The 24,603-nt window shown below is 36.0% G+C and overlaps 1 protein-coding gene across 7 annotated transcripts in view; it reads left to right on the forward strand.

The window, feature by feature from the left end:
* The window catches only part of RhoGAP100F (Rho GTPase activating protein at 100F), a 109,944-nt gene that overhangs the window by 16,431 nt on the left and 68,910 nt on the right, over nt 1-24,603 (forward strand). For 6 of the 7 annotated variants that reach the window (XM_087359536.1, XM_087359539.1, XM_087359540.1 and 3 more), the window contains exon 2: nt 20,364-20,484. In XM_087359536.1, the coding sequence (XP_087215662.1) occupies nt 20,401-20,484 (84 nt within the window). In that variant the 5' untranslated portion in view covers nt 20,364-20,400. The remainder of the gene's footprint in view (nt 1-20,363; nt 20,485-24,603) is intronic. The other variant, XM_087359537.1, reaches the window with a different exon arrangement.

Below are 24,603 nucleotides of genomic sequence, written 5' to 3' on the forward strand. Positions count from 1 at the left end.
AAGACTTGTATATAGCTTGCCAAATATTATTTCACAGTGTCCAAAATCCCTTATCAGCATCATTACGTTCAATCATCGTCACAGCATTACCATGGCAACTGTTATAACCACACGCACAATCATAGATATTAACCCGTAAGGTCCAAAATCCTCCGACAACAGAAAACGATAACCAACCAATCAACATCGCGTATTAAATAAATAGATTTGTGTGGTATGTAGTATAAGCGACGCTTTGGGACGTCCGTCGATGCCCTTCATCACGTGACTCGTTGTCATGTTTACTTTTTTTCGCCACGATTTGTGAAATGAAATTGTGTTCACTGGTCAGACCAACAATCCCATTGGTTATTTTCTCGTCACGTGATTTTGAGATTTTTTCTTTCTCTTTTAATCGCTTTGATCTAACATTACGTCTGTTTCATACGCTGTTATATCCCCGGAACGTTGATTTAGAAACGTCTTGTCTTTTAAAATGTTTTAACGACATCTGACTATACATTTTAGTGTCGTCGTGTGATGTTACGGGTAATACGTAAAACAATTCGTGTTATTGGCCGTTTGGAAACTGGGAAGGATAGTAGAAATAGCATCTGTCTGTTATAAGGTTCCCAGGCAATGCTCGTTCGTCTTGATAAGGTTATATAATGAGGCTGGAGGCGCCAGGATGGCAAATGCTTGAAGCTTGAGTCAGAGACAATGCCAAAGGAATTTCGACTTTATGATTAATGTATATAATATACAAAAATTTAGTTCGTACCTTAAAGCAAACGAAGATTGCCTATGTTACAAGGATTAGATGGTTAATGGTGTTCACTCTGAGAATAAAAGAAAATCTATAAATATAATCTATGGGAAAAATGAAGAGTTTCGTAGCAAACTTTGGGTTAAATGGTAAGAAATTGAGTGAAACTCGCTTATATCTCAGCTCTGAAGATGGAAATATAATGTTTCTCCGAAGCTTTGGCGATTCCAATTGCAAACAGGGATTTATTCCTTGAACAGCATCAACAAGTTGATCTTTACAATAGTTAAATGTTATTTTTTCTTTGAGGTACGGATTGAATCAAATGCTATTAAGAGATATCCGGCTTAAAAGGGTTGAAGGCATTTTTACCACCACGTTATTTACAGTCCATCGTTGCGTTTTAATTCTTTGTAATCGTGAGATTATCAGTTGAAATCCTGATTAATCTGCTGTAATTCTGTGGTTTAGTCGGTTTTTCTCAGCCACTCGGTTAGACGTGACGTAAAGTAGGCTACAACAGTTTTGTTCTACGTCAGATAACATTAGATGTGACTCTGCGTAACAGATATAGCTGAAAGGGAGTTTTTTTAAATTAGTCAGAAAGTAATCAATGAGAAGAGAAATTTGGAAATCGACGTAAAAAGGTTCTGTGTCATTCGGAGTTCCTCTGCTGTGCCCTGGGTCTCAGCCCACAGCTTCAGTGCCCTGGGTTTTTGGTCAGAGTCGTCAGATAGGCTTGTTACAGCTCAGCGCACACGCGGGCCACTTCCTGCGCTGTATGGAGGTCGCTGAACCGACCCCCAAGGTGCCCCCTACACAAGATAACTCTACACTCATTACAACTGTTGACCGACTTAAGTGAATCCCTTTTTCTTTAGAAATTTCCCTTTTATATTGAAAAATAAAGTTTATTGCCGTGTTAATCGAATAATTGAAATAGTATTTTCTCTGTATCTGCGTCCAGTGGTAGATCTTTCGGATTAAAATAACGTAGGATACATTGTATCATTTGCATAAATATAATATTACTTACGAAACAAACAACAGTTTACCTAAATTAACAAGATTCTTCTGACATGAAATGTAATAAATATATTAAATTAACCTGTAAATGAAAATAATATAATAAATATAATAATATATAAAATAAAATAATATATAAGACTGATATAATTAATAAACCATTAAAAGAAGTTAGCTGGGTGTTTAAATTTGATGAGTAAAGTTGACATAAAGTTTGCAAAATAAATCTAAACCCAAATAATTTTATTCATAAAAATAATTTACAGTAGTGCATATTTAAAATTGAACGAAATATTTATGTATAATTTTAAGATCCATTTTAATATTATCCAACGTGGTTTCTTTCGTATTTTCCGACCAAAAATTTTATGCGCTTTCATAATGTAGTCACTCTTTGCTGTGATGTAACTTGTTCAGGAGGGCAACCATCAGCTTTATCGAGCCCATATTCTTATCGAATGCATTATTCGACAAGGGCGTATCAACTTATTTGTATACTGGAAGATATTTGGTCTAAAAATATAAAATAGTGGCATGTAAATCGCTCGAGAAGGACGCAATGCTGAGAATTTTGAGATAAAGTTAACATTTGGGCGTATGAATACTTATAGCTCACATTTGTTAAACCAAATAAGCGTAAGAATTTAGTGCCCTCTAAATCATTTTGTTGATAACGAATTTAACTCGTACCGCACACACGACCATTTTAAACATCAACTGGTTAACAAGGGTATAATCACTGTGCAAAAGCCATAAATACAAAATGAATGCTTAGTTAAGTGACTGTTGAACCCTGTGGGACATATAATTACCACTGGGCTCTAAAGGGTTTGGTTTGTCTCGTTTTAATAAAAATTATGTCAATTTTAGACACGTAAAGACATTTTTACGTTAAACGATATAACAGCATACACAATATGCAAAGACAGTATTATAATACCTAACATAACCTAACCTAACCTAAACTAACCTAAACTAACCTAACCTAACTAACTTAACCTAACCTAACCTAACCTAAACTAACCTAAGCTAGCCTAAACTAACCTAACCTAAATTAACCTAACCTAAACTAACCTAACCTAACCTAACCTAGCCTAACCTAAGCTAGCCTAACAACCTAACCTAAGTGTTTAACTACTTTAAATGTAAGTAATCGTTTTTAAACGTTGTACCAGATCGATTAGTGTAATGTGAGTAAAACCAAATCAGGCATAATTAAGGCCACGTCATTATATACATAGGAGGTATTTAAAGTTAATTAAAATTACCATTTTATAAAGTTGTTAATTTCGCGTATGATTTTTTTTTTTTGAAGAAAGGGTGTGTTATATCCGTAATTGAGTTTGAAACTCAGCTCATTTATTCAAGAAGAATGTCCAGTTTCTCTTATCCGTTATGAATACACACGTCGTGTATTGTGTTAAAAGTCAGGGAATTTTGTTCCGAGAGATTTAGGTCTCTCCCCCCACCCCACCCCACCCCCCAACGACTACGTTCCTCGCCTCATGACATGTTTTTCTCGGTTAATAAAGAGAGGATATAAAAAGTGTGCAAAGGGAGCGAAAAAAATAATACACAGAAATTAACACGATTGAAGTCCTCAGAGCTAAAGTAATTTAAGTCATTCTTTTAACTACGTATAAAACGAGGTTTGTAGTAGTAAATACCAGATTAACCATGTAGGGTAATTGGGTGTGTTCTGAAATAAATATTTTTAGTCTCAGGTAACATATATTTTATTGGTTACTGTGAATAAATTAAAATATGTACACGTGTAATATTACTGTTATAACACGTTGAGTTATGTCGCTTTAGCTCTGATCAGCTCAGTTGTTTTAAAGGCTTATCAGAATACAGCTTTATCCTCTCACCTCATATACCATTTGTTAAAATGTTGAGCATATTAACATGTAATTAAATTATAAGCGAGCAGACACTCGATTTTATGGCAGGCCAGTTAGTTCAGCGGTTACTAGTCACATTCTTCAGTAGAATCCCAGTTTGAATTAAAGGTATTCTGACTTTTTGAATGCTATTTTTGAGGTGATATTGTTGCGTCATATTGTGATGATTGTATTTGTTTATTTTAACCGTCTAATCACAATAAAATATTTATTAAATATTAAAATATTATTACTATAATTAACATTTAATATTTAAAATATATTAAAATATATTAAAATGATGCTCTTTCTATCAAAATGTTTGATTTAATTTTAATATATTTTAATATATTTTAAATATTTTAAATATTAAATGTTAATTATAGTAATAATATTTTGATATTTAATAAATATTTTATTGTGATTACACGGTTAAAATAAACAATGCTATTTTGTTACTCGGGTTTTCCTTCGGCTGTTTGAATAGTTGGTTCTGTGTGCCTGCTATTTATGTACTGTCATATTCAATTTGAAACGTTTTAAAATAGTGTCTCGTATTTTAGTCTGTTTCTGTGCAGATATCGATACGATAATCCATTGTCCCTAGTGTTGGAAATTGTGGCAGCTGCGATTTGAATTTCTTGTACCAGACATAAATGGATATTTGGCTTGGTGGTTCCATGTGAAATCGTGTGCAAACTGCATCACAGCTGTTAACAGGCTTTCTTCTCTAACTGCAGGATGCATTAATTCATCTGTTCGGGGGTTTTCAAAACTAGTGCTTCCATCTGGTTTGTGCGCTCAATTACAATTAACCGGGTCGTTTGAAAAGAAACTTTGGGAGTTTTTCTATCGGCTGGTGTAGGTGTAAAGTTCAAAGTACGCCGTATTTGTTTTCTGTGCTAATTTAAAAGTTTAAAGTTCACTTTTTCTCACCCTGTATATCGACACTCGACAGCGCAAGTCACCGGCTGTATATTACTGTCATTTAATGAACCCCTTTTCGAGTTTGAATCTGCTGATTGAGGGATTGAGACGCCGTTTTGAAATAGAAATGTCTGTGTGGAAGAAAGGGGGAATGTGTAGAAAGAACAAAGGGATTGTATGAATGGTAGGGAATTAGAGAAAACTGAAGATTCAGAATAGGAGATGAGCAAAGATATTTTAACGGTGCAAATTGAAAAGGAAATTGTAACAACGAAAGATCAAATGAAGGGAATAATGGATGATGGATGCAGAAGGGGCGAGAGAAATTTTTGTGTGTGAGAAAGATCAAAGCAAGTGCCAAGTAAGGGGAATGATTACGTGGCGAGAAACGGATCTTCAACAGGACTTGTTGATAGCTGAAGTCACTGTTCTCTTCGTAAGCCAGAGACTTTATAGTTTTTTCACACACTAGATAACCAATGGTATTTTATCTCCTCTTAAACTTACCTTTACCAGAAAGACGAACGGACACTGCATGGGAACCTTGTTAGCCAAAAGTTTATCCGTTTATCTCAGTTAAATGTAGTGTTTTTCACTTTTCTGTGCAATTGGCCGAGAGCTAACAATTTCCCACCGTAAAAAAATTATTGTTACGCAGAGCTCAGTCTTAGATGGGTTCTTTAAAACAAACTAAGCAATGGGAAATTGATTATTAAGATGATAATTTCAAAAAGGATGAGACACTCGAGACATGTGCGCGTAGGGGAGATGACAAATGCAGACAAAATTTTGGTTTGGAAATATGTAGGGACGAGATCGCTTCGAAGACCTAGATGAGGATGGGAGGATAATATTAAAATTGAGTTTATTGAAATAGTTTTAGAGGGTGTGGATTGGCTTCATCTGGCTTACGATAGGGACCAGTGGCGGACTAGTTATTTAATATAGAGGACGATTTTCTTGAAAATTTAGTAATAAACTCTGCTAGTAGAGGAACACTTATCTTTTAAAGAACTCGAAGGTCTGTCACCGAGTTCACGAAACCTACTAACGGTTCAGAAAAATTATATTAAATAAGGAGCAACGTTTTTCTCTTTAAAAACATTTTAATATTATTTTAAGAGGTGTTTATCCTTGGTACCGAAACTTATTTTCGGTAGAGAGGTATTTTATGTACACGGTTAGAAACCATGTTTTTCACTTCAATTCTCAGAATTGTAAGCAGAGATCATTAAACCAAAGTTTTACATATCGTTGCCCACTAACGAACGATACTACGTCGAATGCAGCCAACTTCATGACACAGATGAACGCTCCTTTAAACAAATTTTTATGCACAGTCACATTGTCGCTGGATAACTGAAATTATAATAATAATTATAAGTTATAAAAACATTTTCTTGACCCCACTTACAATTATTGAAGTGACGGATGTAATATTACCATTTAATACCTTCCTGACATTTGGTTCAACACAAAACGTATCGTCTGCAGGGGCCACTATGATCCTTGGTAACCATGGTAACAAGACAGCACTCCCCTTGAATCCACCATCTTCCGGGAGATCCACCCCCTTCGTATTCAGCATGTATTTGCTACCCTCTCATAAGGTGTTTGCTGTACCCGACAAGGAAGATTACAGGGTGAGACAGCCAAGCTGAATCTTCGGGTTCGTGTTACGTATCGAATCATACGTAAAGACGAGTTCCAGAATACGACGCCTTTGTTGGTGTGGTTTAACGATTTGCCTTAAGCCGAAAGGCTAATGAAAACGTTCAGACGAAACAAGTGTCAGGTTTTGGGGACGAATGTGTGACGAATTTGATTTTCTGATCACTCGTTCTAAATCTGGGTTTGTTTAACCACGAGAAGCGTATTGGTCAGATATCTCTACCGACAATTAACAGAATACTCGATAAAATAAACTGAACGTGAATTGTTAATGTGAAACTTGATCCTGCCTTCGCCTGAGTCTAAATGAGGTCTTTGTTATACGATGACAGCAGTAATTAGGGTAAAATGCAAATTGATCGATCTGTGTATGCCTAATATAATAGTCAATCTCCGTCAAGATTGATTAGACGAGTCCGTAGTTCGTACGATGCTGCAGAAATTGAAATTAATAATATCTGACAGTAGCGACTCTGGTAGCAGGAAATGAATATGAGACTGTGGTCTTGTGGAATGTGCGTTTGTCGGTAATTTATATCCCGTTAAATTTGACGTACATGCTACACTAATTCTTAATAATAATTATAGAATTAAGTGGTACAGTTCTGCGCTGTCCATCCACCATCACTTTAAACCAAAAGTATAAATCTTACCTTTACAAACCACGATATTTTAAAATTTACTAACAATGCATTTATCCTGTGAAGTTAATTTGTGCATTAGGGTTATTTCAATTTAGTTTTGGTTTTTAACCTGAAGACGGCCACATATGACCGAAACATGTCGCTGTAATTTTTACGTTGGACGCATGAGAATAAATCCAGCCTTAATGATTTTCATGTCACGATAAGATTTGCATTCAGTGAGATTTGAGGTTTTTACGGTGATGAGTCTGAAGATGGCTGTCTTCTGGGTTGTAGCGCCGTGTAGTCTAGTAGAAGTTTACCGACGTTTCAGAGGTCATTGCAAGCGCCATCGCTATTGTAAATACGTCCCGAAAAGAGAGATGATGTTTTCTTAGATTTGTAGTTTCTTGTTAAAAGACTTTCCTTCATTATTTATTATTATTATTAGTGTTCTGTCTGACGACAGGTCCATATGAACAGGATCCTTCCATCCTTTTCTCGGACTGGGACCTGTTCATATACGTTCTTGGCAGATGATCCAGAAGTGGTTTGCCATTGCCTTCTTCTGTGTGTGAATGGAGTAATTGTTGGGATGCCACGGAGGAAAACTCCGTGTTGCCTAGACCACGGCCTTGCCCAACACAAGTTATAAATTCGGGCACCGCCGGGAATCGAACCCGAGACCCCAGGATTACAAGGCCAGCGTTCTAACCGCTAGACTACCTCATCTTATTATTATTAGTGTTCTGTCTGACGACAGGTCCATATGAACAGGATCCTTCCATCCTTCTCTCGGACTGGGACCTGTTCATATACGTTCTTGGCAGATGATCCAGAAGTGGTTTGCCATTGCCTTCTTCTGTGTGTGAATGGGATGCCACGGAGAAACCGGGGAAGCCCCCGGAGGAAAACTCCGTGTTGCCTAGACCACGGCCTTGCCCAATTTCATTATCTGAAAAATAATTATGACACTATCAGTTGATACATCGTCATAAATAAGCCGTCAGGTGACAAGCCTGAGAAGTCATTGTACAGTGTGTTCGCCTTCTGCACTGAATAAATCAGAATTCAATTACGCTTTGCAAACAGCTGGTGGTGGCGGAAGTAGCGCTGATCGCTGACGTCAGTGTACATTTCCGCCTGGCGTAGAATTGAAAGTCCCTCACGAAGCAGAAACGTGACCAAGTTTAAATCTTGGTTAAAAAATTGTCCTCATTTGCGTCAAATAGATTACGTACACGACATGAATACTCACATACATTTATTAGTCTCTTGTTTAAGCGTTCTGACTTTTATAAAAGATCTTCTAAATTAATTTTTTTAATTTTCTTGTAACCTGATAGACCCTGATTAATCCTCAACACGAATAATCGGAAGTCAACTGTAATCTGGAAGCTCCCCTATTCAAATCTATGTTAAATTAGAGTAAAAATGCCCGTTGAAATTTGACGGGCAGTGATTTATTTCATGTCTTCACCCCTCATTCTCTTTCACCTTTCCCGTTATCACTTTCGTATCTGTTTTGTTCCGTCGTTTCTCATTTTCTTTGTCTCTTTCTTATGTTTACATCCTTTCGTTCAAAACACGCCGGTAAACAATAAGAAAAAAAAAATTCTCTTCTGCGTGATAAATTGTGTGAAAGTTTCCCCTGAGATTAGCTCAAATTTAAATTAGACTGTGATAAACCATCTTATTCATGTTACCATTAAAATTCCATCAAGTTCTGCCCCCCAAGTTTAATATAAAAATTCAAAATTCAATATACACTTACCACTCTAAACTCCTCAAATTTCCAACTCGTTACCTTATTTTCGACCTAACTTTAGTAGGACGAACGGGCACTGCCTGGGAACCTTCACAGCATGAAAATCCCCTCCCCCCCCTCTCGTTAAATATAATATCTCTTATAAGTATGCAGTTGATACAAATGAAATCGCATCACAGTTGTTATAATACACAAAAAGGCCCAACTTCATGGCCGGGGAAGTTCAGTGGGACTTTTGATGGAGAATGACTTTGTGACATGTTTTTCTCGGAGTCCCTCGGTTTTTCCATATAAATTTCATTCCACAGCTGTTCCATATTCATTCATGTGTCATCTGCGTGATGGTCGTAGTTCCACAGAGACGTATTCTCACCCCCCCCCCCCCATTGTAGAAAGAAGGAAAAATCTGGCTCCATTTTGTGATGGTGTAAGACAAAATGGTTGTAATGTCTCATTGAACTAGTCTTCTATCTCGTTAGACTGACAGGGAACCTAGAAAATTAACAGCTGTTTTAAACGGCACTTTGGTTAGGGAGAAAATATATAAATCCGGGTTAATTTTTTTTCTAAATTTGTGGTGTCATTTCAAATGTAATTTCGACATGTTGTTGAAAATGGTGTTTTTTTGTTATTCCTTTGTCAACCACATGAACTTGATACAGTTTTGTGGTTAATTCAGAAATAATTCGAGCGTGTCTGCACACATGATGTTAGGGGTGGGGGGGGGGGGTGGATTCTTACCTAAGGGTACAAGCAGGAGGTTTGATATGCATTATGCATGAGACAAGGCCACAAAACGTAGTAAAAATTACTGAACAAAGTTCTACATTCACGCTCAACTGCTTCATAAGTTTTCATAAGTTTTTAAAGTCAAGTAGGGTGAGTACTGGACTGGACATGTAGATAGCACGGTGGGGACTGTTGAGTATCGTGTTTTTGGTTTAGAAACATTCAGAAAATTATGTCATTTTGGAAACGTGTTAATCGAATAGAGACGTTTATGGAAATTCTTTAGTATCTCTACCTGTGATCAGCTTTGGTGTTTAAGAACACGGTTACTGTTTGCAGTGAGAATCATACGAAATCTATAATTATATTTTTATATATTTTTTATTTTTATTTTAGTGATGTTCTAATGTAAATCGAACATTTCGATAGAGAACATCATTTTAATACATTTTAATATATTTTAAATATTTAAATGTTAATTATAGTAATATTTTAATATTTAATAGGAATTTTATTGTGATTAGACTGACAATATTTAAACAAATATGTACTTATCACAATATGACGCAACTATATCATCTCATGAAATCTATAAATAAAAAATGAATTGTTATTGATTATTAAAGTCACAGTGGGTTTTTTAAATATTTAATATAAACGAATGATAAATATGAATCAGTGCGAAGCGTAACCCCTTATTCAAAATAATAAAAGGTCTAAGCAATATAAATGACTGATAGACATAATCGATAATCAGAAAGAGAGGATGAATAAAAAAATGCCTTCAATAAAACTCTCTGTGTATGTAAATCCACTTACTTTGTTATTAACCTGTCAAAGCGGGCTGTTTGGTAACCGTGTGTACAATCTGCTTTAAAAATTAGTAATTATTCAGATTTCGATTATATATTTCGTATGATTCCAACTGCAAACAGCGTTAACCAGTTGATCTTTGTAATGGTGAGGTGTTGAGTTTTCTTTGCGGTACGGATTGAATTCTTTGGCTTTAAAGAGTTGAACACGAAGTACGATTTTGAAAGAAAAAAAAGACTTCTTGGCTCTTCGTTTGGCAACATTTAACTGGCGGAAACTACGGGCGATTAAGGTAATTTACAACTTGGGCAGGTTAGCTCTGCGTAGCAGCTCCACCAAAATATAAGACCCTACTTGGGATTGTTTATAATTACTTTTCTAAAAAATATTAATATATTCTGGGACGTTACGGCGTGTAGCCTGGTAGAAACTTACCAAAATTTCAGATGTCCTTGCTGCCTCCATCATCAGGGCGATAAATATGACGGCAATAATCCACTACACGCCAAAATATCCCCCAAAGACAGTCATACAATTCGTAAGTTACAGCCCTGAGGATCTGAAATTTGATATATTTTTGTAATGTACTGTACTAATAGAAACTTATTCATGAAATAAAAATTTACATGGCCAGTGGTCTAAAGGGCTCGAGGAACTTTTGTAAACGCAGTGTTCATGCGAGCGTACGTTCAGCTGGACTACCTGTGTTTAATTTCAGGGTCGAAGAAGCATGTTCATTGTGAGCCCCTGTGGCAGAAAATGTGAGAGCTGCAACCAGCAGTACTTGAATATAATATTCCCTCCTGAGAAATGCACTTCACTCGAGTGCCCGCGAGATTAAATTGTGTTTACACAAAATATGGAGGTCCACCGTGGGTCACTGAAAACCTAAGATATCCGCGTATCGCGACGTTAAGGAGTATAGGGGGAGTGAAGGCACATGGAGGCACCTGATAGGGTCCTTTTACCCTTTGGAGAAAAAGTATCAGGGAATCATTTTTACAGTAGCGGCCCCAAAGCAGTTTCTCTCTTAAAAGTCACCTGATCTTTATATGAAAATATGTCAAAAATTACTGATTTATTTCGGTGAAACCTAACCTTCAAAGCTGAGTGGAAATTATATATACCACCAGGTTTAATATTATATAAACATGTTTTTCCCATAACATATATATATATATATATTTATATATTTGTGTGTGTGTGTGTGTGTGTGTGTGTTTGTGTGTGTTTGGTATGATTCCCAGAATAAACAGCGATTATTTCCTTAAACAGCGTTAACCAGTCGATCTTTGTAATGGTGAAGAGTGGTGTTTTCTTCGCGGTACGGACTAGATGTTTAAATATTATGCACGCAGTGCGTGTCTCATTATAAACAGCGATTATTTCCTTAAACAGCGTTAACCAGTCGATCTTTGTAATGGTGAAGTGTAGTGTTTTCTTCGCGGTACGGTCTGAATGTTTAAATAGTTATTTGGTTTTCGAAAATTAATATTTGTCTGCCGGACCGCTGGCTAGTAGTCAGCGCGCACCCGGAAGATCCTGCGACCAGCCATCTCGACACAGGTTTTCCTTGGTTTTCCTCTGTCTTCAAGCAAATGCTGAGATGGTTCCCAAGTTCCAAGTTGCCACTGCAAGCTTCTCATGTAGCCCTCCCTATTTAAATTAATCAAAATTTACCACCCTTTAACGCCGTCAAAATTTACCCCCGTCCCCTCAGTAGGAACTTCTAAATTATGTATTAAACTTCCTCAGCTTTCTCTAATACAAAATTTCAAAATTCCGGCTTTTATGCCAATCATCACACTAACGCCTTCACTCTTACTTTATCCTTAACAGAAGGACGAGCGGGCATTGCCTGGGGACCTTCTAGCTATAAGATGCTCTTTCTCCCCCCCAGATATCGAAGTGTCTCTCACTTCTCCCCCCACCAATTTCCTCTTTCTCTCTCTCTGTGTCTGAAAATTAATATTGAAGGTTAAGACAAAGCATGCTGACTGCATTGGTCTGACATACTGTGATGTAAGCCTATAGAAAATTCTCGGATTGTCTACTGTCCCACGGCTTTCCCGATCGGTATGAAAACTTCTTTAGCCTTTATTTATGTCGTCCAAGAGTTCGCTCTGCGTCGGTTCATTCTCTTGGTTACGAAAAGGGAATAAGAGAGTGGGTTTTCTATTCACCAACGAGACTAAATCTTGGCACAGACTCAAGATGGGAAGTAGGGATCAAGTATCTGAGAATAATCAATAGCAATTATATAAGAAGTGCCAGGGTTTGTTCAGAAGAAAAGACGAAGACGCCTTCTAGTATTTAGTCTTCATTGACAAAATGGCGGTGTAAATTAATGAATGATAAATTAGCGTAATGGAGAGGTTAGTTTTAAGAAGCGAGTTCGTCTCTTTATACCACTTGAAGGTTTGTTGTAAGTTTTTGTATTAATAACCCTTTGAAAACTAGTGGTAATTATGAATACCACCTGTCTTTTAATATTAATAATTGCAGAATGTGTTTATGGGTTTCGTAATATTTTCACAGTAAGCGTTAACCAATCGATCTTTGTAATGGTGAAGAGTTGTGTTTTCTTCGCGGTACGGACTCTCTGTTTAAATATTATGTACGCAGTGCGTGTTTCATTATAAACAGCGATTATTTCCTTAAACAGCGTTAACCAGTTGATCTTCGTAATGGTGAAGAGTTGTGTTTTCTTCGCGGTACGGACTAAATGTTTAAATATTACGTACGTAGCGCGTGTCTCATTATAAACAGCGATTATTTCATTAAACAGCGTTAACCATTTGATCTTTGTAACGGTGAAGTGTAGTGTTTTCTTCGCGGTACGGACTGAATTCTTAAATATTATGTACGCAGCGCGTGTCTCATTATAAACATCGATTATTTCCTTAAACAGCGTTAACTATTTAATCTTTGTAATGGTGAAGTGTAGTGTTTTCTTCGCGGTACGGACTAAATGTTTTAATATTATGTACGCAGTGCGTGTTTCATTATAAACAGCGATTATTTCCTTAAACAGCGTTAACCAGTTGATCTTTTGTAACGGTGAAGAGATGTGTTTACTTCGCGGTACGGGCTTCAGTTTCAAAAGTTTATGCATTACATGAAGTGAGTGTAAATATAGAATAGGCGACAAAATTAATGAACATATAAAATCGATCTCCGGTGGACTCTCGATTGGTTTGGATATCGATTGTTGACTCGGGGTCGTATTAAGAATCTTCGTGTAACACTGCGGATTGCGTGCGTCGCCCCCTGATGATGAATTGCCGTTTTGTGAGAAATGAGAAGCAAATGATCTTGGCCGTATATTAAGGTAGCCATTGTAGAAATCTGTGAGCATTAGGGCTCCGGAAATCTGAAGAAATACTCAGTCACGCCACGACAGTCGATTATGGGATGGAAAATGCGTTTTCAAAGTTCCTGGGGAAATCTTTTGTACCTTACGTTCTTTGTTGATATCAAAGCTCTAAAACAAGTACTATATTCACTTTATAGATGATAACAATCTTATTAGACCGCCACGGTGGTATAGCGGTTAGAACGCTGGCCTTGTAATCCTGGGGTCTCGGGTTCGATTCCCGGCGGTGCCCGAATTTATAACTTGTGTTGGGCAAGGCCGTGGTCTAGGCAACACGGAGTTTTCCTCCGTGGCATCCCAACAATTACTCCATTCACACACAGAAGAAGGCAATGGCAAACCACTTCTGGATCATCTGCCAAGAACGTATATGAACAGGTCCCAGTCCGAGAAAAGGATGGAAGGATCCTGTTCATATGGACCTGTCGCCAGACAGAACACTAAATAAACAAATAAATAAAACAATCTTATTAAATAAATGTATGGTAACTAATTAATTAATTCTGCTTAAATCTCGATCGGGATATCGTCTGTGACGCTGTCATTTGGTGGTTTTCCTCAGTTACTCCAGACAGACGTCGGTATTGCACCTTAAACTAGGCCACGACGCCTTCCTGATCTATCCTTTCCAATCCATTATTATCCGATAATGTTATTATTCAGCACTATATAATCTGGTTTATTGACGTCGTTAAATAAATCATCTTCAGTCCTGAGAACGGAGATTATGTTTCTCTGAAACGTTGGTTTCTACCTACATGTCCACACGACGTTGCTACCCGGAAGACCAACACGAAATAAACAGCGATTATTTCATTAAACAGCATCAACAAGTTAATCTTGTATTGGTAAATAATTGTGTTTTATTTGTCGTATAGACTGAATTCTTAAATATTATTTACATGAACTTAGTACTACGTGTTTGTTGTCAAAGTCCCTTACAAGAATTACCTGATCATCGGTTTGTTTCATGGTTCGCAGGTCTGGTTAAACGCCTTAACGTTTCCAGAAGGACGAACGAGCATTGCCTGGGAACCTTTAGAAACTGTAAAATGTCTGTCGTCCTCGTAACAATTGTAGTGCCCCTCACTGTCTCATAACTTCAGAGGGCTAACAAGTAGGTTACTTTCAGTCACTAAGATTTATACCTTCTTAATTAAATCTCAACTTTGAAGTTGATATGAGTCTCCATTGAGACCTTCTGCGATTACACTGAAGAAAACCAATTAGAGTAGCGACTGTGTCATGTTCTCAAATTACATGTGATCAATTGCATCGATTCACCTCTGTATGGCATGATTTATAGCTCAGTTGCTTATAAATATTAATGCATCGTCTGATGCCGTATCAATCACATTCCTTTTTGTTGACGTTAAAAGAACACCTTCTCTCGTAAGATAACTCTGGATACCAAAAATAAAAAAAAGTCTAACACGGTTAACACAAGGATGGATTTCAGCTGTAACGCTACTGATAAAGGACTTCAGTTCGAATCCCGATTTACCGTATGCCCATATTGATGATGGTCTTATGATCTCAAACATTTGTAAATGGAAATTATACCAGTTTTATATCGTAGTTTGAATCCAACATGAAATTATCTTTGTCTTCAAAATTTTTACATTATTCGAATTTCAATTAATGTCCTGTCTAAAATGTGGTTTCTTACCTGCAACTTTGCTAATGTTGAAGTAGCGATGTTATTATAAAATAAGCTCGGTGTGGCCCGTCAAATTTGACGGGAAAGTTTTTTGTGTTACAGTTTATTTCAGCGTTGTCTTGGCAAATTGCGTATAAAATACGAAATTTGTAAAAAGAATTTCTTTATGAAGTCAATTAAATGTACAAGTAGTTTGTCTGATTCTGTGGCTAACCAAACCTCCTATCCAGTCTCAACCGGTGATAAAACGGCCGGAACGTGAAACAACCCCCGTCTAGTGCTGGGCGTCTAAAATGAGGAAAGCTTTGCGTTCATATGTCGAAACACCTTAAAGACTTTGTGCTTAAATGTAGGGATAAATTGACTTTTCTCGTTGGTTTCGCCAGTTTAATCAAACGGGTTAAAGCAAGCTGTCACTCCGCTGAATTTATTCCAGTCGGAGTGTGGTCCAATCCTCAGGCGATCTGCGCCAAAGAGTCGACTCTGCATTGGATTTGACGTGCGGGGTTAGTGGTTCAGATGTTTTTGTGTGACAAAGCGGAATTGACTTTTACTGAATTTTGTTTCATTGTTTTTGTGTAGGCCGCATCGTTGTAAGACACCTTTTTTTGTTTATTCAGTAATTTTTTTTTTTTGTATTTATGACATGGCTTTGTGAATTTTATCCTCACGGTTTAATCGATTTTTTTTTAATTTTTCAATTTTTTTATAAACTTCGAGAGAGTCAAGATTTGAAATGTGTACTCAGGTATCCAATATGGAGTACACATATATTCCAAGTGCATTCTCTTACGACCTAACTTTCCTCATGGACCTTAATGTCTTACTTATTACAGACTAAAAAAAGTGCCCTCAGGGTTAATGAGGGTAAGTTCGACAAACGCTTATCCTTTATGAATTCTATTCCTCGAGAAAATTTCTTAGGCCTGACCATTCGATATAAAAACAGACACCAAGATAAATTTTATTCGTTTGGGAAGATATTACAGGTATAAAGGTCAGAGTACGAAAAAATCTGTCCTGGGTTTGAGTCCCGGTGAAGGTGTATGTTTAGGGATAATTTTGTCCTATGATATTTAACTCTGAAAATTTTCCTTGTCTTAAGGAATAAGCATGCCAAGTTTAGCTGAAATCGGTTCATTCATATACACAGATCGAAACACCCATAATTTCGATACAAGAATGTTGTTACAAATATGATAATGTGACAGAATTGCAGTTACAACGCTAGATAACATAATTTTTTTCTCAAAATTATAATTCTGATCGTCCTGTTACCTTGTAAAGGACTGTACTCTGGAGCTGGTTAGTTAGTTAGTTATGAAGGGTTAGAAATTTAAGGTTTAAAACCATTATTTAGCCTGCTCTTTGGATAAAGCTTGTTATTAAACATCGAAGTTCTTATACAGCTGCAAAAACTTTATATTTAATTCATGATTATTCTTACATTTTTCGTGTTTGTCTAGCTCAGAACGAGAGAAATGGAGTTTTCCGGATAGAATAGCTGCTAGCCACTTGGTGGTATCTTCAAAGTACGGTTTCTTCCTGTATAACGCGAGACTTTGGCAAACAAACAAAAGTACACAGGTAAACATCTCTTGGAAGGAACACGGAACGAATTAATACCAAAAGCGAGGAAGTATAAGTGAACACATAACTCCTCTGCTGTTCGTCAGTAATCTCTGCTATTCACCTTTTTATTAAAACTACTTCATTCGTTTGCGAATAAACCGTTAAAACGCAATGGTAACTATATGTACCATAAAACGTCAAACAACACTTAGTTTTACCCACGGAGTTTAATAATGAATTGTGTATGATTGTAAATCTAAACAGCGATTATTTCCTTAAACAGCGTTAACCATTTGATCTTTGTGATGGAGAAATGTGGTGTTTTCTTTGCGGTAAGGACTGGATTCTGAATGTTACTTAGATTAGCTTCGGATTTAAGGGATGAAAAACTGATATTGTCTTGATATGTGCAGAGTATGTAGTATTTTATGAATTTAGTGCGGACAAGAAAAGGGTTGCATACATTCATTCATCTCTTTGAAAATCATTCTGAAAGTTAACTTTGAGAATCTTTGGCGGGAAGTTCGTGTAAGTGGTTGTACCTGAGGAGATTAAATCGTTGTGATGTTGCACGTCGTCTAGTGCTAAAGGTTTTGTTGTGTTCGCTCTCGGCTTGTAGAAAGTTTAGAATAATAATGTAGCAGAATTTATTATAACTGATTTTATCAAGCGTCTGGCATTATTTTTCGGTTTTAGAATAAAAATTATATACAGACTTTGGCCGAATACATTTTTTGGATCCTTAATAAAGAGTAATTTTTTCAAGCTGATGCGTGAACTGTTTTACATGAATTCCATACATCAATTTAATCTGATAATCAGAAACCTAGAAATCCGCCCCAGTTCTTACGCATTGATAAAGATTTTAAATGCAATTAATCTCACTATATCAGTGGGCGAAAAGTGAAGAACCTCTGATTAAAACATGTTAATGTGTGTGTATAACGATCCTTTACAAAAGGCATTATTCAGTTGGAACTGATAAGAGAAATATTTGAAAGTCTATCCTTACATTTTATCGCCGCCAATACCAATTTCAGACTGAGCAATTTCACTTCACTTCACACCCACAGTGACGCAATCAATTGGATAGGAGACGGGGAAAAAATAGCACCTTATCTTTACGCACCACAAAGTTGAACATTTAGTAGAAATTTAGTTTTGAACGTGAAATTTCCAAAATCAAAATCACGGTTGAATTAACGTCAAAACAATGAGCAATCTGCCTGTATAATGAAACCGAAGCTCTTAGCAGACCGAGAACGGCTGTGGGTGGGGGGGGGGGGTGGTGTTTGTAACAGAGTAAATCGGGAAAACGTGAATCCGCGATAAAACATATCGAAAAGTTTTTTTTTTTTAAAAAAAGGGGGGGGGTACGCTGGACAGAATGTGGTTAGTCCCTTAAAGTCAGACACCAAGTTTTATACCCGTTGGAAATATTTACAATTTATATTTTTAGGTACTAAATAAAGTATTTTCCAAGAGCTACTTTTTTTTTCAATTTTTATCTTAATTGTGCCCACAATGCATTTTCAAAGTTGTATTCTTTCTTCTCCTCTGTAAACTGATTTAAAGTCGTTCATTGAGATAGTTGCCGGATCCGACGATCATTTCGATAATTTATGAAAACTTTTTAAGTAGTGGGTTAAGAGGGGGCAGACAGTGTCTATCTCTGCCGCAATCAATATTCGAGCAAAGGAGCACAAAAAGAATGCAACAAACCATTCATCCCAACTACATAATATCGTGGCTTCTTTATATTTTGAAGTTACTGGCTCACAAAGTAAGAATGATATTCGTCGTTCTTTAATGTTATTTGATCATTTCGAATCAGCTATAAAATAACACTTTTATCTGTCATTCCGCACTAAAGGTATAGTTAACGGAGACGTATGTAAATTAAAATGAAATATCTGTAAGATAACATTGATTCATGCCAAAGATATTGAAATGTAAATAGCATACCAGCGAGAAGTAATGACATAAACGTAATTTATTATGTGTGTTTGTGGTTTAAATGACAGTGGAGAATCGTGATTTTCCAGACGTAGAATTCCATCAGCATTAAACGTAAAAAAAAAACCACAGAAATTCACATTATCAAAATTCAACACATGCTTCTTTAAGGTCAATTTTAATAATATCCCCTCATTTAAAAACTCAGGAGCCCACATTCTCGCGGAGATTCTTGTCCAAAAAAATATATGTGCATTTATTTTTACGAATTTCTTCAGTTTACCTTATTTGGTTTTTTAAACTAATTTCCTGATTGAGAATTAATTTTTTTAAAAAAATTATGGCTAAAGAATATGTTAATTCACGAGGGATTTTGCCGTCAATGTGACGTGTTTTCTACGTTTTTACAATATTTAATTTAAAACTGTTATGTATTAGGTGTAACATATCTTGAACATATTGTCAGTAAGGATGTAAAATGAAGGAAATGCTGCTAATGCCATAATTTCATTTAAATTAACACTTACTGTGAGGGTTTTAGTTACTCTTGAGTTTCAGGGCTGCGGTCTGCATGTCCGCACGCCAGTCGCCAAAGAAACTGGGGCACAGCCCCCTCGGCGTCCCGTCGCCATGCACATAGTCACATTAAACTTCAAGCGTCGTGCCTGCAGGCAGCCATTACATTTTTATTTTTTGAAGTAGAAACAGAATACGGTTAAAGTTTGAAATAAATTATGAACGTCCTGTTTTGTCTGTATCTTCAGTGTTGACGACAAAGCGATTCGCTTTTATTTTATTCAGCGGTAAAGTTGATATTATGGACAGAATACAATCATAGAGCTTGTTACGTTGAGTTTAGACAGGCGCAAAAGACCTTAAAATCTGACGCGCCTGTAAACCCACAAACACTCTTAACTTTACGTCGTACGTCTAGAACTTAAAGATTAAAACACTGGCGGGGAACCACTTCAAATCCCCGTTGTAATCCCCAATGCCCGCCAGTCCAGATAATCAAGAGTGACCGAAGGTCACGACGGGACGTAGGGAAGTTTTAATTAGTACAGTCTGAGGCAAAAACACTGTCCAGTAGCATAGCTGGGAATTGATATAAAGCAGTGGTATTCAACCTTTTTTGTTCGCGTACCCTCAGATATAATTTCTCTTCAACTTTGTACCCCCAAAGTTGTTGGTGTATAATTCAAGTTATACATAGTATATAATCCATATCAAAAATAAATTAAATAAATTACATTACTGATTATTCAGTGTTTATCATAAAATAATATTTTTTTTAAATTTCACGTACCCCCTAAGATGTCTTCGCGTACCCCAGGTTGAATATCACTGATATAAAGTATAGGGTAGAGAAATAATGTTTGGCTGTTTAAAATTTATTTCTGCTGAAAAGTTCTTAAATAAGAAACTGCTTTTAACTGTTCAGTGGCTTTCGTCTAGGTCCGTGTACATTTAAAAAATTTCTGTGAGCGCAAGCAAACGTGAAAACTTCAAACTGGCATTGATGTAATGGCAACTATTTGTAGGTGAGATTTTTCCCTGTAACTTGTCATTTGTCTCCGAAATGCAGTGTCTGAATGAATCCTGTTTCGTTTGTAGCAGGAGCTTGGTATGACAGGCATCGTCAACAGGACCCATGCTGTGTCCCCGTCGACGGTTGCGCAGGAAGTTACGTCACGTAGTGCGCTCCGTCGCCATGCTGTGTTGCGGCCGGAGAAAGGTATCGTACATACTTGCGCTTATTATATACAGGATGTCCCAAAAATTCCGCAGGTTAAAGTTTTTAGATTCAGTTTGTTCAATGTCTTCTTTTGAAATATTCTACAGAAAATTAAATATACACGTTCATAAACCTACTTAGTGTCTTTTGAATAAAAATTTTCTTGGATATTATCTATCGTCTAGTAAATAAAATGTAAAACGACGTTTCATGTTTCTTTAAACATGAAAAAGCGAAATAAAAACAAACTCACAAAAATGTGGGAATAAATACATATGACCATTAATTTGTTTTATATTTTATTTACTAGACGATGGATAATATCCAAGAAATTTTTTTATTCAAATGACTCATCACCATCGTCAAGAACTTTTAGATTTGATCTACTTAGTGTCTATTGAAATATCTTTGCGTGTATAACCGTCCGTCTACCCATGGAGGAATTATAGAAAACAGAAACTTATCTTGATTAAACTACGAATTGGAGACTTTTACGAAAATTCGTCAAGCCATTTTAGCTTTGATGTAGATGATATAGTTTTGAAAATAATTTAAATATTTATTTGTTTAAATCTTGTCAGTCTAATCACAATAAAATTCCTATTAAATATTACCATAATTAACATTTAAATATTTAAAATATATTAAAATGATGTTCTCTATCGAAATGTTCGATTTACATTAGAACATCACTTTTCACACGACATGTTTCAGTTCTAAATGAACCATCTTCAGGTGTATAAAATTATATAAACTTAAATATAATTTCTTAAATGCAACTTTTAGTCATCTCAATTTAAATATTGCTTTACGTTAGTCTCCTCGGCCCCTCCAAACATTTATGGAACTTCCACTCTCGTCTGCTTATCATTCATGATTACCAGTTAAATAACCTACGTATTTTAAACATAATCGGTAGGTATATAAAGTTGGATGTCTTCTCTAAGACGTTTAGTCTCGTAGAAATTGTCTGACGTTTCGGATGTACTTGCTGGTTCCATTATCAAGACGTTTAATGACGGCGTAACATCGCGGAAGGCAATTATAATTATCCTTTCAGTCTGAGAACGTAAAATCTCACCTAACTGTGAGACACTACATTGGCTTTCCATGTGGTAAGCATCTCTTAGCTCGTTAGACGAGGCGCAGTGAACAGATTAACATGCTTCCCCTAAACTTCGAAATGGCCACGTAAATTTCTCATTCTGACATTAGTCATTATTAGTCTGGACTCGGGGTGACTGGTAGATAACCGAATAGACCGTTGGGGATGGATCCATTGAGGTAAAACCACGTAATCAAGGGAGATGAGGTTTTAGGGGCTGTCTGCGTGAACACCAGGCGACTTGGGGACAGGATTGAAGGAGGTCCTTGGTAGACGTGACAGTTGAATGCGAGGTTATAACGCGTTTAGTGAGTTAACGTAGAAAGATAATCACGATTAGTAATTAAATTTTTAAAATGTAGGTTTTATGGTGTTGTGGGTATCGTACCAAATTTTGTTAAAATTTGTCGTTTATTTCCAAATGTAAAAGGGGAGTGATCTCATGATATTACTTGCTTTTTCATATGAAATGGAAAGTTGGTTAAAATTGTTGGTAGTATTTTATTAAGAATGTAAGAGAATTGTAAGAAAACTGGAAGAATTATAGGCAATGACTTTTCGAGTTAACTGTTAAAGAATGTCAGACGTGGAGTGATTGTAGTTTATTTTGGGTTTTTATTAATTGTGAAGTGAACGAACTCTGCTAGCTTTGAGTGCTTAAAAAAATATTACAGTTGTATTATTAGAGGGAAAATTAATTTTGTTTGGAAAATGGTAAACTTTATTTTGATTTCCTCTGATAATCCGTGGACGAAGGACCTGGTAAATAACATCGAAAGCTAAAGAAACGTCAAAAGAAACACAAAAGAATTTTTTCTCCAGGACAGACTCAAAGTGGAATTCAATTAAAGGTACAGACTTAAAAACGAGGGCAAGAAGAGAATTTGTATTGTAACTTTTATCAGGGCGATGATGGAGGCAGCAAGGACCTCTGAAACGTCGATAAACTTCTACCAGACTATACGGTGCAGCAACCCAGAAGGCAGACGTTTTTAACTGAGAAAATGTTTTATTGAAATGTAGTCACGACGCCGGAAATGTTAGAACATTGTAAAAGGTTGGGTCTATCAGTGCATTATGTTGAATGTATTCGTATTGCCTGAAGGCACATCTGTGTTCGTATTCCTGGGACTAAGGTTTTACGTAAAGTTCTCTAATCGTGTGTATAAAATGTTCAGTTATATAATATATAGATCAGAGAAATATTTCGTTTTTTGCTATTTCTGAAATTGTATCAAATTAGCAACAGTTAATAGTGTAGTTTAATTAACCCTGGTGATTTTGTGCATTTCTCCAGATTCTGTAAAGTTTAGCTTAATCGCAGAAGTGTCATTTAGACTGTAGAGTTGTCTGATATTGTACACCCCAGTCACCAGGTCTGTATATCCATATCAGGGTGTGATACTTCGTACAAACATAACGCCAATCTCGTTAGAAGGTATTTTAGGCCGTTCGACCTACCATACGACTCAGAATCCTCTGATTTATAAATGTTACCAGTTTAAATTATGTTCAAGACAGTTATTTCATTGCTTGCGAAACTTAGGTTACATTTTCCTAATAAGAAATTACATTTAAAAACGATGTATTAATTTATACATTTCACAGATGCTTTTAATAATATTTACTTTATCATTCTTTGTGTTTGTTTATAATTGAAATGTTAAATTATCACTTTTTAGCTAAAAGGAATCATTATTAACGATCTATGAGTTTGTCTACGTTGATATTCTTGGTAATAACGCTGTGTGGACTTGTAGCTGAATGCCAACGTTTCTGAGGAACACACTGCTTTCATCGTCGGTACTGAAAACGAAGTAATTTCCCCGAAACCACCACTATTTCATAACACTGTACAAAACTAAGATTAGTTTATAATTTTACTGTCATCTACGCTTAGGTCTTGTCAATGTTTTCTTCAGTTTATGGTTTACGACAAAAAAAATTGTACTCATTTTTAATATTGTACTTTCAAACTGAATGCAACAACTATCTGCAGTTTTTATCAAGTCTCCTCACAGTTTGTGCTGATTTTAGACCAAATTTTCTCCTCAGCACCCTGTTCTCAAACTCATTGTTTAACGACGTACAAGAGATGACAATGTCGGACCCTGAACATTGTAACAGTAGGGCCGATGATGTACGAAAAATTGCCCACAGCATGTATGAAAAACTTAGTTTAATCTCGAGTGTAAGAGAATACACACTTTTGAACCTGCCTGCTCATATAACCTAAGCGTACTATTGATTATGACGTGGTTTCGTTAAAATTATTAACAATAGATTAATTATCTGAAGATTTTTTAAAAAATCTATTGTTTTAAAACTTTATATTCTGGTAAATTTTATAGGCATTTATCTTGTAGAACCTTGCGAATTGCGGTTTTAATAAAAAAAATGATATAAAAATGACTCTCTGTATGTACACGTAATTCAGTCTGAATTTGTGTGTAATTTGTGGAGAATAATACGCGCTGAATTGGGTGTTTAATGAAAGTTTAATAGGTTACGCATTGTATTACTAAACCAATAGCTTCTATGCTGAACACAAGAATGATGGCATTTGAAAAACACAAATATTAAAATTTAAAAAACTATAATTTTACCTGTTGTTTTATATGGGTGTGGAACCTGGTATCTTACCTTAAGGGAAGACCACAGATTAGGTATTTTTTTAGGACACGGTATTTAGGAGAACATTTGAACCTAAGAACGATTAAGTAAGAGGAGACTGGAGAAAATTACATAATGAGAAACTCCATAAGTTGTATTGTTCACTAAATATTATTAGGATTATTAAATAATGGAGTATGAGTACATAATTTTGTTTATAGAGCCTGAATGGACAAGACAACTCGTAAGACATAGGTATAGATGAGAGGATATTATTAAAATGGACGTTAGTGATACAGGTTTTGAAGAATGTGGATTGGATCGGATTTTGTTTTAAGAGTATTTAACTTTGGGTTCTTATGAGGACTTTTATGTCTGTTGAAGGGTCATAAATAAATTAG

The sequence above is a fragment of the Zootermopsis nevadensis genome, unplaced genomic scaffold, assembly GCF_977971745.1.
Source record: "Zootermopsis nevadensis isolate Lab colony 2312 unplaced genomic scaffold, Znev_1.0 Znev_ptg000031l, whole genome shotgun sequence".
Lineage (NCBI taxonomy): Eukaryota > Metazoa > Arthropoda > Insecta > Blattodea > Termopsidae > Zootermopsis > Zootermopsis nevadensis.